The sequence below is a fragment of the Brugia malayi genome (genome assembly GCF_000002995.4).
Source record: "Brugia malayi strain FR3 genome assembly, contig: Bm_v4_Chr3_scaffold_001, whole genome shotgun sequence".
In the NCBI taxonomy this organism is placed as follows: Eukaryota; Metazoa; Nematoda; class Chromadorea; order Rhabditida; family Onchocercidae; genus Brugia; species Brugia malayi.
The window spans coordinates 7,846,845-7,869,268 of record NW_025062477.1 but is presented as its reverse complement, the minus strand read 5'-3'; the positions used below and the strand labels follow the sequence as shown (position 1 = coordinate 7,869,268).

General features: G+C 33.6%; 4 protein-coding genes across 4 annotated transcripts; 2 read left to right on the top strand and 2 right to left on the bottom strand.

Moving 5' to 3' along the window:
- Positions 1-351: 351 nt before the first annotated feature.
- On the top strand, positions 352-8,625 carry Bm7185 (Uncharacterized protein; the record flags this gene model as incomplete). Its single annotated transcript, XM_043080364.1, has 22 exons — positions 352-435; positions 743-841; positions 1,050-1,115; positions 1,329-1,530; positions 1,739-1,868; positions 2,019-2,236; positions 2,429-2,571; positions 2,689-2,826; positions 2,931-3,018; positions 3,383-3,462; positions 3,732-3,823; positions 4,042-4,169; positions 4,456-4,736; positions 4,996-5,111; positions 5,205-5,324; positions 5,605-5,746; positions 6,065-6,243; positions 6,372-6,554; positions 6,863-7,021; positions 7,314-7,455; positions 7,740-7,868; positions 8,563-8,625. 22 exons carry the CDS (start codon positions 352-354, stop codon positions 8,623-8,625), a joined length of 2,982 nt encoding a protein of 993 aa, XP_042936298.1.
- Positions 8,626-9,124: 499 nt separating this feature from the next.
- Positions 9,125-10,595, bottom strand: Bm2432 (Uncharacterized protein; the record flags this gene model as incomplete). Its single annotated transcript, XM_001901128.2, has 3 exons — positions 9,125-9,916; positions 10,158-10,423; positions 10,568-10,595. The coding sequence occupies 3 exons, from the start codon at positions 10,593-10,595 to the stop codon at positions 9,125-9,127; spliced, it is 1,086 nt and encodes a 361-aa protein (XP_001901163.1).
- A 428-nt stretch (positions 10,596-11,023) lies between these two features.
- Bm7183 (Uncharacterized protein) lies at positions 11,024-16,146 on the top strand (the record flags this gene model as incomplete). Its single annotated transcript, XM_043080363.1, has 14 exons — positions 11,024-11,080; positions 11,379-11,498; positions 11,964-12,056; positions 12,459-12,741; positions 12,848-12,932; positions 13,055-13,166; positions 13,421-13,616; positions 13,773-14,046; positions 14,149-14,310; positions 14,589-14,710; positions 14,881-15,047; positions 15,238-15,519; positions 15,693-15,883; positions 16,044-16,146. The coding sequence occupies 14 exons, from the start codon at positions 11,024-11,026 to the stop codon at positions 16,144-16,146; spliced, it is 2,247 nt and encodes a 748-aa protein (XP_042936297.1).
- Positions 16,147-17,699: 1,553 nt separating this feature from the next.
- On the bottom strand, positions 17,700-20,407 carry Bma-calu-2 (Uncharacterized protein; the record flags this gene model as incomplete). Its single annotated transcript, XM_001901126.2, has 6 exons — positions 17,700-17,849; positions 18,152-18,361; positions 18,561-18,713; positions 19,406-19,535; positions 19,654-19,792; positions 20,224-20,407. The coding sequence occupies 6 exons, from the start codon at positions 20,405-20,407 to the stop codon at positions 17,700-17,702; spliced, it is 966 nt and encodes a 321-aa protein (XP_001901161.1).
- Between the last annotated feature and the right edge of the window lie 2,017 nt (positions 20,408-22,424).

Here is a 22,424-nt window from a genome sequence, read left to right as displayed (position 1 = left end):
ACTAATCCATCTCCGAAAGTAAGGCCTAAAGTGAAAAGATGAGGCACTGCTAGAACGAGACGCAACTGAGCAACGCACAACGCACGAACAAGAGTAGTGACTACAGTAGAATCGTTATGCAAATTTTGAGTCGCACTCGTGTAAGCAGGAATGTTTGGGGGAGAGAGGCTTTCCGGGTTCGGAAGTGGACTTAGGTAATCGTAAATTTTAGATAACCGTTAGTAAGAGAAAGGATATTGTAAAATTGTATATGACACTAATTCTTTAGAAAATTGGTAGGGTTAGAATGACTTATTGGTCGTGAAGCAGTTTGCAGGTGAAGTTGCGCAGGATTAAACGTGAACGCATGCAATGGAATCATCTAATACACGCGTTAAACGATTATCTAAATTACTCAATTTAAACAATTTCGAGCAACGCGATGAGCTTGAAGAAGTAGTTTTTCTGAAAAGTTTTCAGTACCTAATTGAAGTTAAAACCTTTAATAAGACTTATATCTTTGTAGAAGTCCCTTAGATCTTTTCATTAAAACGTGGAAGATGATCCTGAAAAAAAAAGAAATAGTGGAGGAGTTTAAGAGTAACTTTAGTTCTAATATTTAGTAAGGAATTTTATCACGCAGTTAAGCGTAGTTTATCTCTCTTCTGATTCGTAAAAGTTCTTTGCATCAACAGTTTTGAATGAAGGTAGTTAGGGGATACTAATGTGAAAATAATGCCAGAATACCAGAAATAAATTGCAGAAATTGGAAAATGGCTTCAATATGGTACAGAATCGAACGAGCGGTCTTCCGGAAAAGGAATCATACGATGTTCTGTTACAAATGGCTGGCGAAGCAAAGGTGCATATCTTTGAATTACTTATTACTCCTTTATATGTATTGTTATTGCTTTTATTCTGTTGTGAAATTACTTGGAAAAGTACGATTACTTGTAAAGTCTCCTGGATGCTCACTGGAACATGCTCACTCTTGTAAGCTATTATGAATGATTTTTCTGTGCCTGTAGGATTAAGGATTGTTCTAATTCATCACATAGGCGCTTTTGCAGGTGTTTGAGAATATCACAGGAGGTCTTCTGTACGGATTGCTAACCGAACCACAAAATGCTCAGAAGGTATGCTAAGGATTGCTTCAGAATAATTGATTTTAATGTATTTTTATTTTTTTTAAGCAAAATAAAACACTTTGAAGATCCTTGTTATTCATTGTCTTTATTTACTTATCCTCTGCTTTCAGTTTTCGAGAAATAACAGGTTAGAAAAAAAAAAAATTATTCCCAAAAATTGATGCACAGAATTCAAGTTATGGTTTAATATTGACTTTTTAGTATTTTTCTATCTTGTCGCTGCTAGCGCGTGATGGTTGGTTCTGCGCTCTATGCAATGTTAATATGATACTATTTGAACTTTACCCGCGAATGCGACCGGAAGTGCGTGAGCAAATTGTATACTTTTTTCGGGAAGCGATCAAATCAAATGTACCGAAAATTGACAATGTTCTGATCAATTACCTCCGTAATGCTAATGACGGTAGTTTTACAAGTTTCTAAAATTATGCTTGTGTTAGAGACCGAAATTTATTAATCAGCATTACTGAAAATCGTTTGATGTCTGTGTTTTATTACCTATACTTTTGTGGAAGGTTTTTTTGGATTTATAATGAGAAGTGTACCTTTATGCAAGTTTTTTAAAAATTCGATAAACACAGCTGTTAACGAGATAAATTTAACATTTTCAGGGAGTGATTTGAAAGAAACTTGCGCTCTTTTAAGTGCTGTTGCTGGGATGCTAAACGACCACCATGCTTGGTTGAGCGAATTGAAACCGAAAGCTTCCCTTATTCCGGTTACTTTGCTCACTTTTACGAGGTAATTTTACTGTCACTGCTTATTGTTTCAAAAGTGTAAGACTTAACTACTGAGACTAAACTAAGTTTCAAACAAACGTCTTTGTAACTATTCTGCTGTTAGTGCAGAATAATTTTCGGTCTATATCCTTTTTCATATCTATAATTTCAGATTTATTTGTGACCTTAGCTCTTTCAACGCATTTGAGTCGTTGCGTACACAGATGGTTAATGTTTGTCACTGGCTGCTTACAGAAAGATTTGTGGACTGTGCGCAGTTGGGACGAGATTTAGTCTTGGCATTAATGAGAGTTTCAAAAATACCGCAGTTTGCTGCGATATGGAAACAACTACTCTATAACCCAAACAAACTAGGACCTAATATTAATAGTTAGTTAGCTTTCTTTATTATGTTTGTCTGTTAATACTTCGGGAACTTCTTCCACTCGGTTTATACATACAATATATTTCGCAGTGCACTGGAGAATTTTTTTGGTAGCGACGGTGCGAATTTTTTGTATAATAGCTGCCACTAAATAAAGATGAACACATAGAATCACTCAAGTCAAGCTAGTATTTCAGTTGAAGAACTAATGAATCGCATGTGTCCGCATACTTTTCCTCTTTATCGAATATCTGTAGCTATGCAGCGAAAACTTGAATTCATATTTGCCAAGGTGAAACCTGGGACACATGAGCGACATTTGGATTGGTTCAAAAAACAGGTTGGATTGATCAAAAAAACTCAGAAGTCGCTTTCCTAGGATAGAACTGAGTGTTAGGAATATGTCTTTACTATTTGATGACTAAAGAAATAACGTACATACAAATTACTTTTTCAGTACTTATCAAATCCAGAGGCTGGTAGCCTTCGTTCTGAATTGGTCCGCTGTGCCATATTTCTTTCATGCGGAGAAATACCTCAAGTTGGGCAGGAGATGAAAGCAATTTTCATTGCTTCAATGTTCCCGCAAACAAATGTACGTTCAAATATCACTTTTTCATGAATTTGCTCTCTTTTTTTTTAAAAAAAAATAGTATTTTCAAACTAATCAATGTAATGATATAATGAAAGTGTTTATAGAGCATAATGGAACAGCAGTGGTGCAAACTTCATCTTTTATGGGATTGGCTTTGTTATGACCCTGCTAATGGGGGGCATGTTCTGATTGGTAAGTGCTTTGATCATTCGATTTGTTATATTTAGTTTCCTTTGCGAATATACTAAATTTGAATACAAAAAAGAGGGTAATGGTAACCACTTCCAGAAACAAATTTTCTATATTTTTTGCAATTTTCCACATGAACATAAATTTGCTTGATTTTGATCATTCTGTGACATATTTTTTTATTTACAAATTTCTTTGCATTTTCCGTTATAATCTATTTCGAACTGAAAAAATCACTGAAAATAAAATTTTTCGGATCATTTACGAAGAAACGAATTTAAGTATAATGTTTAAAACTTTATTTTTAATAGTATTTTCATTTAAAAAAATTTTTAACCTGTTTTTTTTTAATTCCTACCACTTTTAGAACCTGCTTTTCATGTACTGAAACACCTGTTACATGTCCAACCGTTATTAGCGAATTCCCTTGTTGACTTTATGACAAGAGTAAGTTGTTTTTATAAATTTATAAAATGTTGAAAATATTCATGTTACCTGCCTTCATGAAATTTCAGTTGTCTGTTCGCGAGACAGTGCGCATTAGTTTATGTTTTACAGTACTAACAATTTTTATTTCATTTCAATGGGTATGCTTTGTTTGTGTAGGCAAAAGTCAAAAGTCATCATGTAGAAGCCATTAATTTTTTAATGCAATTCATTTACTTTTTAAAATTTCATTCGAAAAGAAAATGGACATCGAAAAGGTCAAGTTTCAGATGAGTTATGAACTTCATCCGCAACTGCAGCAGCGAATAATAACCTCAGTAACAAATTCATTCAAATTTCTAATTGATCATAATATTTTAGGGTTAGTTTATTGCAAAAGGACTCAATTCATATCCCATTTTCCATTCATATCTCGTTTTTGCTGTTCTTAACTTCCGAAGCTCTGCAAGGCTGCACAATAAAGTCTATTTGATCTTCGCTTTATTTTTTCCATATATAAATCATGTCGTAGCTGGGTTAATATTCATACGAAATTTTCAGAACCCTACTGTTTTTCGTATAGTGTTTTGATTTTTTTAGATCTCCTTCCGTGATATTCGACAATCCAGTACTGCAAAAAAATGTACGAGAAAACTTCCGGGATACATTTCGAGGACTTTTTCGACCACCACAAACAATGCAAACACATTCTTCTGCTGGTGGAATCGGTAAAATTATAATAATCATCATTATCCATAGTGTGTTTTTCTCTTCGAGCGAATAATCTCTATTCCTGAAAAAAATTGATTCATTTACTACACTTACTATTTAAGTTTTGGATAGATAGTATAATGCGACCATATCGAGAAATTATTGAGAACAGACTATGTGCACATTCGTAATTATGGCATAAAAATCGTTCAACAACTTATTCATCTTCAAGCCTAGATCGATATCTGTTGATCGATTTTTGTTGAAAACGAGAATGTGAGTGGAACAAAAAAATATTTTTAGAACCTGGTGAGATGTTACTATCAGATGTAGAGATTGCGCTAAGCGAATCTGGTTCAGTAGTTACCGAAGATGTAGTTAGCATGGATTCAGCGGTAGTTGAAGACAATGGATCACTTGATGAAGAGTTTGGTTTATCATGTGAAGAGAAACTAATGACCCTCTTAGCCGCTGTCAAAGAAGAATTTCGAGAACCGATTGAAAATTTATCAGGTGTGGAGAATTTGGACAGCGATATGCGATGTGAAATGATGCAGAAGTTATTGTCTTCTGTCTTTGATAATGTAAGTTTTAACTTTTGCAGTCAGTTATAAATTCAGTTATGCTTTAGGAATAGGTTAAATGTAGAAAGTACATAAAAATTTCAGAAAAATTCTCAAAAATACCATTTCCTGAGGGAAAATAATTATAAAAATTTTGTTTTTTTTTTTCTTTTATTTTTTTGTTATTCTTAGGTTCTGTCTCACTCGTTTTTTCATTTTCTTTATTTGCAGTTTGTTTGTTTGCTGTTTGAAATAAGATTGAAATTTGATAATATTTCAGGATGAATTACTAGATGAGGAACAGATTGAATTGTTATCGGAATGTCTTTTACTTATTTTCAGAAAGGATATCCGAAATAGGAAGCCGTTATCGGAAGGTTTTTTGGACACACCTGAGTAATTTTTGTTCCGAATAAATGCCTATTCTTGTTTATTTAACGACGATTTACATAAATTTCTTAATTTCGAAATTTCTTATTTAAGTTTTAGAGTTCTGGAAGAGATGTTTAACCAACCGCTTTATGTAATATTTCGAAACCTATGTCTGACACCAGATAGTGATGCTACAAGGCAGTTACTATTATCTTTAATTGCTGAGATGTGCGAAAGGCATGTTTTTGATTTTCATCAAAAACGTAAAGACTTTAAGCTTCATTTTTCAATTTAATGCTTTTGCTGAATGCTTTAGACGTCTTGAATATGCATCATAACTTTGAAATAAAGTGAGGTTTCAAACTGTTTTTCTTAAACATGCTTCATCTTATAATCAAAGAATATTAAGATTTTCATCTGTTTCCTGTTTGTTGGCTAGTGCAAGGAAGGGAATGTTTTTGGCTTCGCTGAAGTTGTAATGCAGAGAAAGCAATAAGGAAGCATAAATTTTTTGCAGGTGCTCATCTATATCATATTTACTGTTATTTTTTACATCTTCAAATCGTCGTGATCAGAATGATACTGCAATTGCTGCTTATACTGATCTGTGTCGCCTATTAGATAGCCCACCGATTCAGCAAATTGTTTCAGACTTACAGGTTTCTCGAATTCAAAATAATTTGATTAATTAGTATGCATAAATCTTTTACAGAAGTCATATGGATTATGTTTTGATCTCTAGGTGATTGCCTTCTTGGTGTTGATTAATTCCATTACTCTTTTCGTTCCTTACAACACTGTATTTAATATTAATTGCTATATGAAATGCAATGTTTTTTAAACTATTTTAAAACTAGACTTGACCTATGCTTTCCTAAGGATGTACAGCATTTCCCTTGACATGATTTAAAATGAATAATGAATGATAGCTGAATGAAATTTTTAATTAAAAATATGTGGTTTAAATATGTTTTAAGCAATGCCACATCGATGACTATGTACTGTTCGCACATCTTATTCCATATGTATACGAAAAATTTGCCACGGAAGCAATGGGTAGTGTTGAACTGATGAAACTGTTATCGCATTCATTAGACGGGCGGCAGATCGCTGATCTTATTGGGGAAATGGTTCGGGAAAACATCTCATTTTTTAGGTCAATTTAAAAATTTTTTTAAATGATCACTTTAATATCACTTTTTGCTTCTTATCGAGTATCCTTGTTTAAAAATTAAGTCATCTGATTGTTGGATTTTCACTGGGCTCTTAATGAATAAATTTTAGGAAGGACTCTTTTTTACCTATCGTCAGTGCTTCATTGACATGGGAAACAACCGCGCAGTTTGTTTTCTGGCAGCTGGTACATGCAGAAGGTGTTCCTGTGGATTGGATTTTACAAATGATTTCTAAACTACAGTACCCGAAGCATTCGGAAGCAATTGCGCAAGTTTATATCATGCTTCAAAGGTTCTTTACGAAATATATTGTTCTCAATTGTCTATTCAGACTGCGATAGAAACAACCTGATATCTTATGAAGTTGAGAACTGCAGCACTCGGCAAATTTTCAAATTTAGGTTACGTTAACTTATATAATTTCAGATTTGGGTGAGAACTTTATACATGTTAGCTGATTTGCCAAACTTAATACATTTTTTTAATCACGCAGTAGTTCTTTAGGGTAATTAATCTGTTTTAAGAGGTGATTTGGTTAGTAATCTACTTGTGTTATTTTGCAGTCTTATTTTTTTGCTATTTGTGCAAGATATGATTTAGGATGGACCGCGAACCAAATATGAGTCTCATACGAAATCTTTTATCTCGTACACCATCTGATATGTTCACTGTAAACTGTCTGAAACTGCTGATTAAGGATCCAGATTATGCAGCTCGAGTAGCAGAATTGCTCTCTAATCTCATCGACAAATTGATTCAGTCTGGTGATCTTCTCCCAGTTCATTCAAAAGGGAAACGTCCGGCACAAAGGGAAACCTTATTTTTTTTCAAACAGTGGTTTAGTAAAAAGGATGCAAAATCAAAGAATTGTTTCCTGACAATATGTAAACTGCTTTTAGAATTTTGGAGAAACTGGATATTAAACTTATATGACTTCCACAATCTTAATTGTGGAAATCAGTGTGCAAGGCGGAATTATCAAAGTCGATAGCATTGAAAGCAATTATAAATTAGAGGAAGATAACTAATTACGAACAAACTGTTTTTTCAGATATGTTTGCTTGGATCAGCTTTTTTCACATCTTGACAAATTTCGACAGAGTTGTTTATCGAAGGATAGTCATGTGGCGGAAGCCTTCTTGGCTCGACCTACTCTACAGGAAGCATTTACAGTGGCAAGGGCGGCTGAAAAGGTTGGCTTTTTGTGATTCTAAGAACATAACAGCTCAGAATCTTCCGAGATGTGTTAGAAAACCATGTAATTCAAAATTGTTTTAAGTATCATTTCATCTTTTTATGACTTCGTTCCAAAAAAATTCGATTTAGCTGAAGTCATCACTCTTAAGATCCTTGTGCCTAGAATTTTATATTTGGAGTTAATTCGCCTTGATTTTTATAATTTTTTATGCTTTTATTAATGTAAAAAATTGTTCATTCCACCTTGTATTAAAGTAAAATGTTGTTTAAATTTTATTAGGTGTCATCTCTTCGAATACGCTACAGTGAGCTGTTTGCTGTAATGGAAATATTGAGTGATGATAATGCACAAAGTGCTCGTTCTTTACGAAGAACCAAAACGTCGAAAAAGATGACTGATATGAGCGATGTATGTTACTTCAAATTCACTGTTGTATTTTGTTACTGCTTAGTTGTCTCGAAAAAAAGCAACCACTGCATTAGAAACGATGTCAGACCTTCTCTCGTCAGGATTGGTCCCATTCTTTGAAGTTTGTCGTGCACAACTCGATGTATAGTCGTTTGCTTGACATGGAGTTTTGGCCTTAGTTGTAATCTTCAGTAATTATAATTACTGTATTTATATCGAGAGATGTTTTTGGTGTGATGATTTAGACGCACTGGAATTAATCAACAATTGTAGGAGATATGCGCTTAATATATTTAGGGTAGTAAGTTCCAGTGCAGTGAGCATTATTATCTTACGAAATACTGAATCGCATAGCTACCATTCCATAAAATTATTTGTTCAACCGTGTCAAAAAGGCATTTCAGTAAGAGCTAAATAGAAAATTTTACTAAATAGAAATCAAGACTTAACTTTTTTTTTACAATCACAATTTGATGTTTCGAAATCGAATTTTAGGCGTCGTGATTGCCTGATTTTAGATTTAATCTGAAGAAATTATGTTACCAACACATTTGTCCGTCTTTTTAAACCCAAGTTAAAATCCTAATTTCAAATCATTACAAGTAATTAGACCTGGAAATAAAAAATGGCCCAAAAGTTATAGGAAATGTGATTATGTTTTTATTTGTTCTCTATTATATGTAGAACTTTTCAGGACGAAAGCAAAAACTCAAAACGAAAACGCCAGAAACTGATAGTTGATTCTGATAGTGATTAACCAAACAGTATAAAAGACTGTAAATACAGTATTTGGTCTCTATATCTCATAATAGGAATTGGGACATGAGCGGAATTGGAACAATAAAGAATTGGGACATTTCAGAAAAACAGGGGGAATTTCATCGCTCTATTCTCGTTTTTCTAATTCTTTATACATTAGCAATCAAACAAAATTGGTTAACTCTTTCGTTGAATCTTGTTTCTAAGATAACAAGTAAAAGGTAGTTTCATTTCCTTCCAGATTTAAACTTATAGCCAAAACAAATTTTTTTTCCGGTCATATTTTAAATTATTCTTCCATCTTCATTGTACAGCTAAAAGAAGAAGGTTGTAGAAGTTAAAAACAGAAAATAGATGCCAGCACTAGTTTTTGCATAAATTTTTTGAATTAAATACATGAGCATAAAATATCATATATTATTCAGAACGGAAGCACATACAAACATTTTCCTGGAAAAGATTTCTTGACTATTGGTGATTTCTGTTAAATACCAGTTCTACATTTCTTCCATGTCTGTTATGATGCTTCTTACACGCTCATAGAGTTGTTTTTTTTTTGCTGCAGTGCACAGAATTCTAGTCGGTGTCATATGTTGGTAGTAGCAGCCTCCTTTTAAATTATCAGCACATCCGAGGGCTATCGTTTCTGCTGCAGCTAAAGCTGGATTTCTCATTACAATCCATAGAAGTCGGAAAATCATGGCTTTGGTTAAAGTATTTGCATGTTCGTACAAACCACTTGCGACACAACCGGGATGTACAGAAATGGCGGTTACCGTCCGTTGGTTTGCTGTCACACATTTCTGCTGCATTTGTTTATTCATCTCCTCAATATAAAGAGATATCGCAAATTTCGATGTCGAGTAAGCCTGATAACCATTCCGATATGTGTGAAACATTTTAGAGTTGTCTTGAAGCATAGAATTAAAAAACCCTAGGTGTGCGGTGGCGGAGGATAAGAACACAACACGACTGTCTCGGACACAGCTTTCTCCTGCAGAATATTTAATCATGGGCGACAACAAACAATTAACCATGATGGCGTGGGAAAGAAGATTAACAGCGTAGTGAGTCTCAAAGCCGTCTGATGTGAGCTTGAACGGCTGTAACATAATACCAGCACTGCAGATAATGAGATCTATGTGAGGATATTCGTTCGCAAGTAACGTTGCCACTTCTTTCACTTCCCGAAGGTTGGATAAATCCACATTTCGCAACACCAAGTTCAGTTGGTATTCAGAATTATCCAGCCAGCCGCTATTGTCACAATTCCGAACCAAACACACAACCTTCAAGAAAATCACTCCGGAAGTACTTCCTGCACAAAATTAACTTATTTGTTGTGCCATAAATTTACAGATGAGTTCCTTAGTCGTCACAAACTCGACTACAAAATTGTTAAGTATAAAAAGAAAACCTGCAACGTAAAACCAGAAAAAAAAAACGGAATAAAAGAGCTGAGATGCAATGTAATCACATAAATTAACGGTGCAAATAGAACCTATGGATTCAAGAATCATATAAAAATACCTTGAAATTATATCGTAACAATAAACGGGTTATTTCCGCACCAATACTACCGTCCGCTCCGGTTATTACGGCAACAAGCTCTCGACTTGAAGTATTAATGAATTTGCTTTTTTCTATAGCTTTAAGTAAATGTTTCATTCGTGACAATCCATTATAGCGGCGAATCCGATCCAAATAAAATTCTACCACAATACAATATACAGCAATGAGATAAAATCCAAGGAATGTCAGTAGATCAAGGAACCATTCACATATTTTCATCACTTCTTAAAACTTGTTCATTTTTCAGTCTTTGAGGAGTACATAGGGGTCAAAAAGTGTTTCTACTTTGACTAATAAGAGAAATAAATTTAAGGGAATGTTATGTAAAAGAATTTTCCTACAGAATACTGATGGAATAACTAACTTACCTCTTCTTAATGTCACCATACTGGCCATGTCATATCATTCTATCCTTCTGATCATTTATGTGATCATCTGGAAAATATGTTTACAGAATTCACCAACCTTCCGTCACTCTTCGTCTTATCTCTTCGGCTGCTCCAATTACCGTTGTAACCAAATCCTTCCAAGCTCATTTTAATGGGCGCAGTGAAAAAGGCCGTCCTTCAGTAGTTGATTTACCAGTTTGTATGTATGGTCTGTTGGCGTTATCTTCATGAGAAAATGTTTGTTATATGAAGTGATGACATGTATGAGGTGCTTAGATAATATATGACGAGACAGAGATATGAGACTTTTAACATTACTGGGAAAAGGGTGCTTTTGTTGAGAGTTGAGAAACGGAACTGGAACGCGAAATTATCGGTTAATTTCTTTTAAAATCCTTCGGTTAATGATGAATAAAGTTATTTTAGTAATAGTGAATGTCACCAAGTGAAGTAACTAGGGGTCAAGTTTATGGCTTGCCTGAAACGGAAGAGGTAAGTAGTCTTGTTCACATTATATTCATTTATATATAAATTTGGGACGTTGTTTAGTTGGTTGCCATTTCACAGTCTTAAACTTATGATATCCGGAAAGTTGAAGTGCATTAAGAATATAATGTTTTATCAAAAAGAAGTTGTTTTGGTAATATCTCTACACTATTTATTTCTACATAGTTCTTGGTAATCTTTAAGGCATTCTAAACATGTTTCAACTGAACTTTGCTCTGTTTTTTTTTTTTGAGTTTAGTGACAGTTTGAAGGTAGGCGTGGAATTCTTGTACAAATATTTTAGGACGCCGAACTTCTCCGTATTAGAGTTGTTAAAGCTGAACGCCTATCAAAAAGAGATATATTCGGTGTTTGTGATCCATATGCAGTAATTTTGCTTAAACGGTATGGAAGTAACACTGTCGTTGACAAAGCACAAACCAAGACGCGGCGAAAGGCATATTCACTTTCTTTCATTAGTTTTTTATCAAATTTGTAAATTCGTGATTATGTGGGTGGAAAGGGTGGAAGAAAAGAAAGGCAGGAAGTCAAAGAGAATTAAAAACCAAGAAACGAGAGAGAGAGAGAAAATGGTTAGGAGATGGTGTAATGCTTATTACTTTTCACTAGTTGTTTCGTCAGTTGTTGTTTGTAGAAATTGATCTTGATATAAGATTTGCACCATGTTCACATTATGTCTAATTTTCTGTTTCCGTGGTCCAAAGCAGTTTTAAAGCAGTTTTTAAAAAATTAGGAGTAAAAAAAGTATCATTTTGAATCTGTCGGTGTTGTTGCAGCTTTTAGCTAAAAATGGTGAATCGTATAAGTGTGTTGTTTTATCAGAATGCCTAAGACTAAGCCACACAACTTGAATTTCATGCGTATTTAGACTCGTGAACCAGTATGGAATGAAGAATTTGTATTTCGCGTGGTACGCAAAGACTGCATATTAGCGGTGCAAATTTTTGATGAGAGGCGTATTGTTAGTTTGTTTATACACTTTTAAATCTTCCACAATATTTTTGTGATTTTCATGCAAAATTTAATTCTTATTCCTCATTATAGAATGTGTACTGAGCTCTTTTTTAAAGTCACTATTTCAAATGTTTTAAAGTGTTGGCTTTAGAATTGAGTTTATTTAAAATTCAAATTATATGTCGGTGCAAAATATTTTATCATTATTTGGAGATAAATGTATAAATTCTAATAGAGAAGGTTGGTGAACTGATATGTTCTTGAATGTAACTATGAAACAACCACATTGCCACCACTTATAAAGGAGCGCACACAATGATCTATTCGATTCATTTTAACATTCTTTTATCAGCAGTAGATCGGTTTCTCTCGTAGTCTAAAGATTTTGCAACTGTTTTATTTCTTACAGACACGCGATGATTTTCTTGGAATGGTAGAAATTAATTTAGCGCAGATACATATCCCGCATGAATTGGTCGGATTATCAGTTCTAGAAGCGTCGTATATACTGAGTGCTCGTTCACATCGCTTTTATTCTTCAGTTCAGGGTAGCGTACGTCTTTCACTTTCATATGTCACTGATTCTACACAGCCAGCTGCGGATCATAGCTCTGCTAATGATGATGGTGATTGGGAGCAGTTGCGCGCTAGCAATTTAGCCAACCGACAGGACTCAACATCTCTTCCTGAAGGTAATATTTACAACATGATCACAGATGGATTTCTAAGAATCATCTTGAAGTTAAACTTTATTGCACGCATTCCTTACAAAGAAATGCGACAAGAAACGCATTACAGGTTGGGAAGAACGACAAGATGCAAATGGTCGAACATTTTACGTCAATCATATATCGAGAACTACACAGTGGATGCGACCTACTAGGTAAACTTTTGTTTCTGTTTTTTTTTTTTTTTTTGGTTATTGTTTTGTGTTAAGGAAGTAATACGTTTTCAGCCCTCGTATTTTGATGAAATTAATGAAATAAATAACAACTATATTGTTAGAAGTGGCATGGAATCCGAGTCGGTTGAAACAGAGCAAGAAGATGCTTTGCGCAGGAATTATGAAAGTCGTTGGCAAGGTTCTAGTGAAGATGTTGAGGATAGTATTGCTAATGTTGGTATTTAAGCTTGCTATGCATTCGTTTTCAGCTTTAATTGTTTATGAGCTCTTGATGTTTGGCCGTAGTTTCCAAAACGTTAAATGTGCATTTTGATTTTCTGAAATACGAAGTGAGATTTACAATTCATATTATGTACTTCTACTTTCTGCTGGTTCATTCACATGGGTTTTTTCCTCCTTTTTTATCAGCTCTCAAATAACGAAGACTTTCCTCATTCTCAAGTTTTTTAAACTTAAGCTTAATTCAGTTGGAAGTTGGTTTGCGAACAAAATTTGAATCTGGAGGTCGAATTGATCCGAATGACGGTCATGGGCTATTACCACAGGGTTGGGATATGCAAGTGGCACCAAATGGACGGACATTTTTCATTGATCATATACACAAAACAACAACTTGGATTGATCCAAGAGATGGACAAGCTTCAACCACTTCTTATTTGAAAGGTAGGAGAAAAGGAAATTGATGCTGTTTGTTTTTCGAGTTCTTTTTCTCCAAGATTCAAGTGAAATAGATAAGTTTGAAAATTTGAAGTTGGTCAATTCTGCGCATCGCATAACATCAAATAGTAAAAGAACGTGATATGAATTTGTCAATTATAGAAGTGCGGAGCGATGAATTGGGTGAATTACCCGCTGGTTGGGAAAAGAGGGTTCATGCTGATGGTAGAATGTTTTACATTGACCACAACACTCGCCAAACACAGTGGGAAGATCCGAGATTTGAGAATACAAATATTGCCGGTCCAGCTGTTCCGTATTCGCGTGATTATAAATGTAAATATGAGTATCTGAGGTCACATCTCCCGAAATCACCTACCAATATTAAATGTGAAATTACTGTGCGACGAATTCAATTGTTCGAAGATTCCTATAGGTGTCACTTTTCCTCAATAATTTTTGCACTTGAGTGAATCAAAAATAGATTTATTTTGTATATCCTGAAACACCTAAGTCGATTCATCAGTTTTTATTTCAGGCAGATAATGCAGTTATCTCCTACCCTTTTGCGTGCTAAACTTTGGATTGAATTCGAAAATGAAACAGGTTTAGATTACGGTGGAGTAGCTCGCGAATGGTTTTATTTACTTTCTCATGACATTTTCAGTCCTTATTACGGTCTTTTTGAATATTCAGCAACGTATGTCACATGTACTTTTATCAGTGCAACTTTCATGATTAGTTTCTAGAGTCCAGACGAAGACGATTGAGCGTAGTTATAAGGTATGGGCGAGAATTGAAGACGAGATCTGTAATGTAGAATCATGCCTCCAGGACATGCATATGTGCTCGGAGTTTCGCAGCGCACGACTCATACGTGAAACTGAGTGAGGCAAGGAAGGCGGAATTCTGTGTTTTGAAAAGTTTGGCTTCATCTCACTAACATTTTCTGAATTTAACTATGTATTCTCATTTCAGAGATAATTATACTTTACAAATAAATCCACATTCGGAGACTTGTAATCCGGAACACTTGTCATATTTCCATTTTATTGGTCGTGTTATCGGCATTGCTATTTATCACGGAAAATTGCTTGATGGTAAAATTTTCTACACATAACAGAACCCGTGCTTATTTAGTTTTATTTTGTAGTCGAGATTTTATACTTTATAAAAAAATATAAGTTACTGTATATTATGTTGGATTTGTATTACGTTTGCATTTCTAAATATTCAAGTTTTGCAACACTATTCTCGCAATTTTTTGCAGCATTTTTTATTCGACCATTTTATAAGATGATGTTGGGTAAACCAATCACACTGAATGATATGGAATCTGTTGATAATGAATATTTCAATTCCTTAATCTACATCAAAGATAATAATCCAGAAGATTTGGATTTGCATTTTGCAGTGGACGAGGATGTTTTTGGAAAGGTGACTGTATTTACTATATATTTTTGCATTAGGTCGTTGCTTTTTTCAGAATATCATTTGCAAATTACAATTCAAAGCGGCTTATCTTTGCATATGATTTTTTCAATAATCAAAAATTTTATTCTAAAAATCGTTTTATGAAATTTTTCTACTTTAAACCTAGTCAAGGACAGATGAAGAGACATTTCAGATGAATAGCGTAGAACTTCGAGATGGAGGGGCGGAGGAGAAAGTAACAGATGCAAATAAAGACGAATATATTGATTTAATCATCAAGTGGCGCTTTGTTAGTCGCGTTGAAGAACAAATGAAAGCACTGATGAAGGGAGTTCATGAATTGATACCACCAAATTTATTATCAATTTTTGATCCGAATGAGCTTGAATTGCTTGTGTGTGGCTTACAAAAAATTGACGTTAAAGACTGGAAAGACAATACTTTGTACAAAGGTGGCTACTCTCCAAGTCACCCGGTGATTTCTTGATATTTTGGAAATATATTTAAAACACAGAAGTTTCTCAAGAGAAAGTATAAGTTATGCCATATTATATTATGGTATATCCAAAATCTGAAAATATCCAAATTTTTATTAGCAATTCTAGTTTAATAGATGTTCTGCTGCCAAAATTATTTATGAGATTTTAGGTAATTCAAAACTTCTGGAAGTGTTTGCTTGCATTTAATAATGAAATGCGTGCGAGGCTATTGCAATTTGTTACTGGTACTTCTCGTGTTCCAATGAATGGTTTTCGCGAATTATATGGCTCAAATGGGCCCCAAAAATTTACAATTGAACGCTGGGGCAGTGCAGACATGTTGCCGCGAGCGCATACTTGGTATGCTGTTGTTTGTATTTTTCCATAATAATATAATAACTGACGGAAAAGTTCTCACAGAGTTCCCGAAGCAGCCTATTACCTGCAGTTTTTACAGACCTTAGTATTGCGATTTATAGTCATTAAGCGACTTGTTTCCATTAACCATTATTTCTTTCAGTTTCAACCGAATCGATTTACCACCGTATACGAGTTTTCATGAAATGAAGGAACGACTGACAACGGCAATTGAGAACTCGGAAATTTTTTCCGGTGTTGATTGATTTCACTTCTCTATAGACAACTTGAAGTCTTTATAAGTCATCGTAAGACACTTACTTGAACAGCATTGACCACTTAGATTCTTTTGAAAGGAGAAATGACTTTAAGTCGAAAAATCATGTAATTCAATTCTCCACTTTGTCTTTCGTCTTGAATTCCTTTCTTTTTATGGGAGAAAGCTGACCTTCATCATCACTGTCAACTAAATTGATACAGTCGGATTCATTTGATCTAGCATTTACTCATGCACGAATTGCTATTTCTCTTCCACTTTTTATTCCTTTTATAGATAGTGAGAGAATAGTCCTATATGTGAACAAATTACCCAGTAAATTTGAAGAATCTTCGGTTTTCTAATTTTCTTATCTTACGGAACTACCTTTCATCTATATTGCTTTTGTTAGGCTGTGTTGCCAACTACATGATCCAATTTGCCTTTTAAAATGTGACGTTTTTATTTTTCCAAATTTAACTTGCTACAGAATGCTACTATTATTGGATATGGTCCGTGAACGGGTATTGTTCCGATTTTTTATGTTATTTTATTAGAAGTATTTTATTAGCCTTTCTTGAATGTACTCTCATTTTTTCTCCATTTCTTTTAGCTTGATATATATACTACATTTATGAATACTTGTAATATAATATATGTGCATATGCTGTTACTGATTAGAGAAACCAATTATACAGATTTAATGTTTACGAACAAACTCACTTCTTACTAAAAACTTCATTCAGTGTTATGAAGTTTTGTAATGATATGAAGTTTTTTTTTTTTCTAAAGTGCTTTTTATGTATCTAGATCTCTTTGCCTTCTCTTTCCTCCGTATTCTTATCTGCAATACTAGTACTTTCAAACGTATTACAAACTGTATGGCCAAATAGAAGTGGAGATGCCATAAAGTTTCATGGTACATGAACATCGTAAATCTAATATCGTGAAATTATTTAAAAAGTCCAATTTGCATATATATATATATATATGCATATATATATATATATTAGGTATGATTAAAGGACCTACAAAATAAACAAATACGCGGTAAACTTTCGACTTATTTGTTTCTAGGGGGTCTTACCTTTTTTCTCGATTTTTCAAAATATTTTGGGGAAATACACATAATGGAAGAGGTAAAACATAGCACAGAGTATTTTCATGCTATGCATTGGAAGTGCAAATAAACTGTTCCTGAAGTGTAGGTTCTGTCTGTTTTTTAAGTCACCACTGTTCACTAGGCATCTCGTCGTTAGGACTTTTATACCGAGCAACGAAATGTCAAATGAAGTTTTGTGCAGTGATTTAAATTCCTCAGAAAAAGCGGCCAAGAAATCTAGGAGCGGGATTTGCAACCTTTTTTTGTAAGAATAAGTCAGATTCATTTAAAACTTGAAAAAGATCGGGGAATTCTTGCAAGGAATTGTTAAAATTAGGTTAAAGAATCCCATCAACATATTATGCTCGGAATAACATGTGACAATATCAGTTAATGAAACGTAGTCTCAACAAAACTTAAAATATACAATGATAACAGTTATTACTCATTCACCATTATTATTAAAGCTCGTCATGTAATAGGTCAACCAAATTTTCGCCATGATTTGTTGCTTCAGAACCAACGAACAGATCTGATTCGCTTATAATTTCATCAATAGATAGACGACCATCGTTATCTTTATCTGCTTTCGACATTAAATGTTCTACTTCCTGCACAGGAAAACGTTTAACGCTTATGAATCAACATTAATTAAGAAATCCTACATAACATATCTGAGTAACTCTGACTATTCTGTTTAATGTGAAAAAAATAATTATTTTTTCCTTCCAAATAATTTTAATGAATTACTCTTTCCGATTCTTCCAAATAATTTTAGTAAATTACTCCCGACTAAAAATTTCCTATTTCAAGCTGATTAGATAAAAATTTGAACTTATAATAGTAACCAACGAAAAGCATGGCATCCAAAAAATCAATCTGAATGAATGAATGAATGAAAAATCTTACAAACCTCAGCTGCAGTTGTTTCTAAATTCATTACAAGCCAAGATGCAATTTCTGCACCCTCAAGAACGCCATTTCTATCCTTATCATAATCATATTCAAAACGATTTTTTTCTACCATGTACCAGTCGGATTTCTGGTCCCCTGCTAGATCATCCAGAAACTCATCCAGTGTAATTTTTCCATCGTGGTTTTTATCTTTCTCCTTCATAGTAACCTTAAGCATCATAACTTCAAAAGTTAGAAGTATCGCGATTCAATATCGGGTAGTAACTTAGTTTTAGTTCAATCGAGTTTTAAATTATTAAAGCTTGCATCAGTATTACCATCCGGTGTAGCGCATGTACGAATGACATCCTTTATGCAAGCATTTATATATGAAATTCTTAAGAAAGGGTTAAATCTCACAATGTTACCTCAATTAAAGCTGCATGCATGTGTGGAAAAGATTCAGGATTTTGGAAGGCATGAAATTCTGCATTCGATAACTTGTCATCTTTATCCTGATCTGCTGTAGAGAAAAATTTCCTATCATCCTCCAACAAACGTTTGTCATCTGCATCCATAATCTAAAGATTAAAGATACGTTTAGTATATAAAGACTATCTATGACGGAGATGAAGAGGAGAAATTCATTCTATCTCATTGTGTAGTTTCTTTACAGATTGAATTCATACAATTTTCTTCTGAAGGTAACGAAAGGTAGCTGTCTCACTAATAAACGATGGAGCTGCCATCAACAAAAATGGACCATTTTACAAGTTTTCGAAGGAATAAAGTATGAAATTTGGAGGAAATCTGCCTTGAATGAAGAATTTCAGTCATAACAAATAAAGGAATGATAACACAGCATAACAGGACATTATAAATAATTTCCTGAGAAGACTTCAGTATTCAAATATTCAAATAATTGAAATTTATTGTATATTCTTCTAAACAAATAGTATAAAATGCAAGTAAACTGATTCCCAGTAAGCATTCTCATTTATCTTTCCACTAAAGTAATGACTTTAAGTTTAAAACATCTTTAGCATCAAACATCAAAGTGCTAATTGGGCAAAAATAAAACTTAGCATATGTTAATCTCGACGTCAAATTGAAATATTCTGAAAAAACGATATATGCAAAAAACACTTGCAGGATGAACAAGGAGTTTAAGATCGCTCTATTTGTATATGAAATTTGTTTAAGATTTAAATTTCTTTCAAAAACCCATTTTACTTCGCAGAAAATTTTGAAAAAAATAACGAGAAAAATTAACCTCATTCTCCGGGTCGATATCACCAAACGATTCCTGCACATATTCATCCCATGTTACTAAATTATCTTGATTCGTATCCATCTCTCGAAATCGATCATTTGATTCCTCCAAATCCAACGAAATCATGTTCCTCAAGCAAATTATGTAACCAACGAATTTTTTCAGAGACATTGTGCTGTTACACTGTGTATTCATCTCTATTTAGCTAGTTACAAAACAATCGGTAACAGTCAGAAAAAGGAATATACTGCTTGATCACTCGCTCTAACTCTTCCCGGATTACGTATCCATCATCATCTTTATCCATTTTTTTAGCCAAAACTGCCAGCCGTCGTTTTGCTTCTTCAGGACTCAAATCATCGAAAATTTCGGCTTCTTTTCGAGAGCCTAAATCAAAAACGTAAGATCAAAGTCTACTACTAGTACACCAATGTACACCAAACAAACTCCATTATTTGTACACTAAAGTGTTAAAACCTAACCATTTCGAAAGAGAAAATGACAGACTGATGATACGAAAACTATAAATCACGCTCCTACACAGAAATCGTAAACAATCACCTAAAGGTTGTATGTTCATGAAGTGCAGAGATAAGCTACAGTAGGCTTTGCTAACTTGGATTCTCTGAAGGATAAATATATATTAACACAGTTTTAGCATAAGTTTTTATAGAACTGAATGACAGTTTAGTTGCCCCACACAAAAAAAAATTTCCTCTTTGTGATAATCGATGAGAAACGGCATAAATATGACATCATTTTATGCATGTCCAGATTAGTAATAGAACAATATAAATGAAAACCACTGATTTACATACCTATAACAACTTTATGATCAGCATGGATGTTATGCTGATCGCTTTCGGCACTATGTTCCTTCTTAAATTTCCCACTGAAACCATGCTCGACATGTTCCCGATCCGACTTCACAACGGTTAGTAACAATAGTGGCAGGAGACAACTACATGAAAAATCCAAACCATTGCTATAAAACAGCTGCATTCACCTGAAATTCTCCATACATTTCAGGATCTCCGAAATGAGAATGAAACAGCTTCTCTTTAGAAAGTCCCCTTGCTCTGTTTTACGGGGTTCACAATGACTGCATGGAATTAAGAGTCCTTTAATTTGCTCATTGCACATTAAGACGCTATTATGTTGCAATCGTCAAATTTCCCACAAATCTATGAAATTACCAGATAAATAAATACATTTAACTTTAATTTAAACCTTTACGATTTCTTAGTGGAAAAAAAGCTAGAAGAATCTCTCTACACATCTATGGATAATCCAAATATACTTACAAGTAGATAAGAGCAATTAATTTACTGGATTGATTAAAATATGACTGCAGTGAACAACAAACAGTCCGCGTTCCACCAAGAAACGAAAAAGCGCATTAGAAGACTGGATCGAGAGGAACAAACATCTGAATTGAAAATTAAGTTTTTAAATGGTTGTTGCAGAGATCGTTGGACCAGCTTGTTTTGTCCTAATTAATATTTTCCTTGAAGCAAATGCAAATTTATGGGAATAGACCATTAGTGATGTCATCCCTTGTTTATAATGTAGTCGACTTAAGTTGTATTGTAATATGCGAACTTTTACTGCATTTGCCAGTATGTGTTACACAGAAGAATTAGAGAGAAATTCCCACTTTATCGAAAAAACCTTACTACGCATCAAACGGATTTTCGAAAGTGTCATAATTTTCAAAGGACAAAGAAATTTATAAATTTTAGGAAAAATAGATTCCTTTATTGACACTGCCACTTGAAGATATAAGCAACACAACGGAACTTGTTCTACTTGGATTTATTGACCGGTGTTCTACTATCAAAACTAAACACAGCTGAAGTCATGAATAAAATAAGTGTCATTGAATTTATTGGAGTATTAGTATGATAACTAGTACGAAGTAATTTGAATGTAAAATGCATCCTACTGAGCAGTGGAATTGTTCATTTGAAAAAATGCAAAACATAGAAATGTCAAAATCGAACATTATGAACAACAAAAATAATGACGACTTATAAAGATAAGCAGCAGTAAGAAAATGGTTGTAACTTTATTTATAAGCGTTTTAGTTTTAACAGGAAGTATTTGTCAAAAGTTAAAACGTAGTACATAAAAAATGATATAATCGAGTTAGTGTCGCGAATTATAATTTCACGAAACTCCGACCAAAATTATAAAATTAATTCAAAGAAAAACTAATAAATTATTTCCTAAATTGTAAACAATCCTACGGTAAACAATAACTGCAATCATCAGATTTATTACTCATGTGATTTTATTTTTATTTTAAAATTAACTCCCATTCCTTGCATATGGAATTTATCACATGCTTGTTTAACCCGTTATTTATACGATCTTGTTGTAAACATCTCGAATTCTTATCTCATTTGGTCTTATCGTAGACACCCTCAATTCTTATACATATAAATAGTAATAAACAGGATTATTATTGTTGACCACACTGATCACAACCAAACTCAATTTCCTCTTCTCCAAAACAATTGACTTTCCTCCATTTTTAAAATCTATTTTTACCGCTCAAATTACTGATATTCGTTTTATGAAAATAAGCTTACGATAATTTCACTGCTGTATTATAAATAATAGCGTGTTTAACGCCTACTACCTTTAACGTTTAACGGGAATACAACAATTAAGGTAAGTCTTTCTAAATATATTATTTCACAAACCAACGATAATCTTTCACGACAGTTAGCGATATACCGATCAAAAATAATGGAAAACCAATATGAAGCACACTTTTAGAATGCTCACTTTCAAAATCAAATGCCTGATTTCCTAATTACTCTTTCTTAAATAGAAGTATAATTTGTTTGCAGAAATCTATTTCATGCTAAGAATACATTATATTACCCAATTCACCTGCATCAGATAAAACTACCTAATTTTGATTAACATGATCGCAGATTTTTATCAACTTCTTAAGATCCCACTAAAAAGTTCACTTTCTCACTTATAACTTAGACTATTCTTTTTGCTC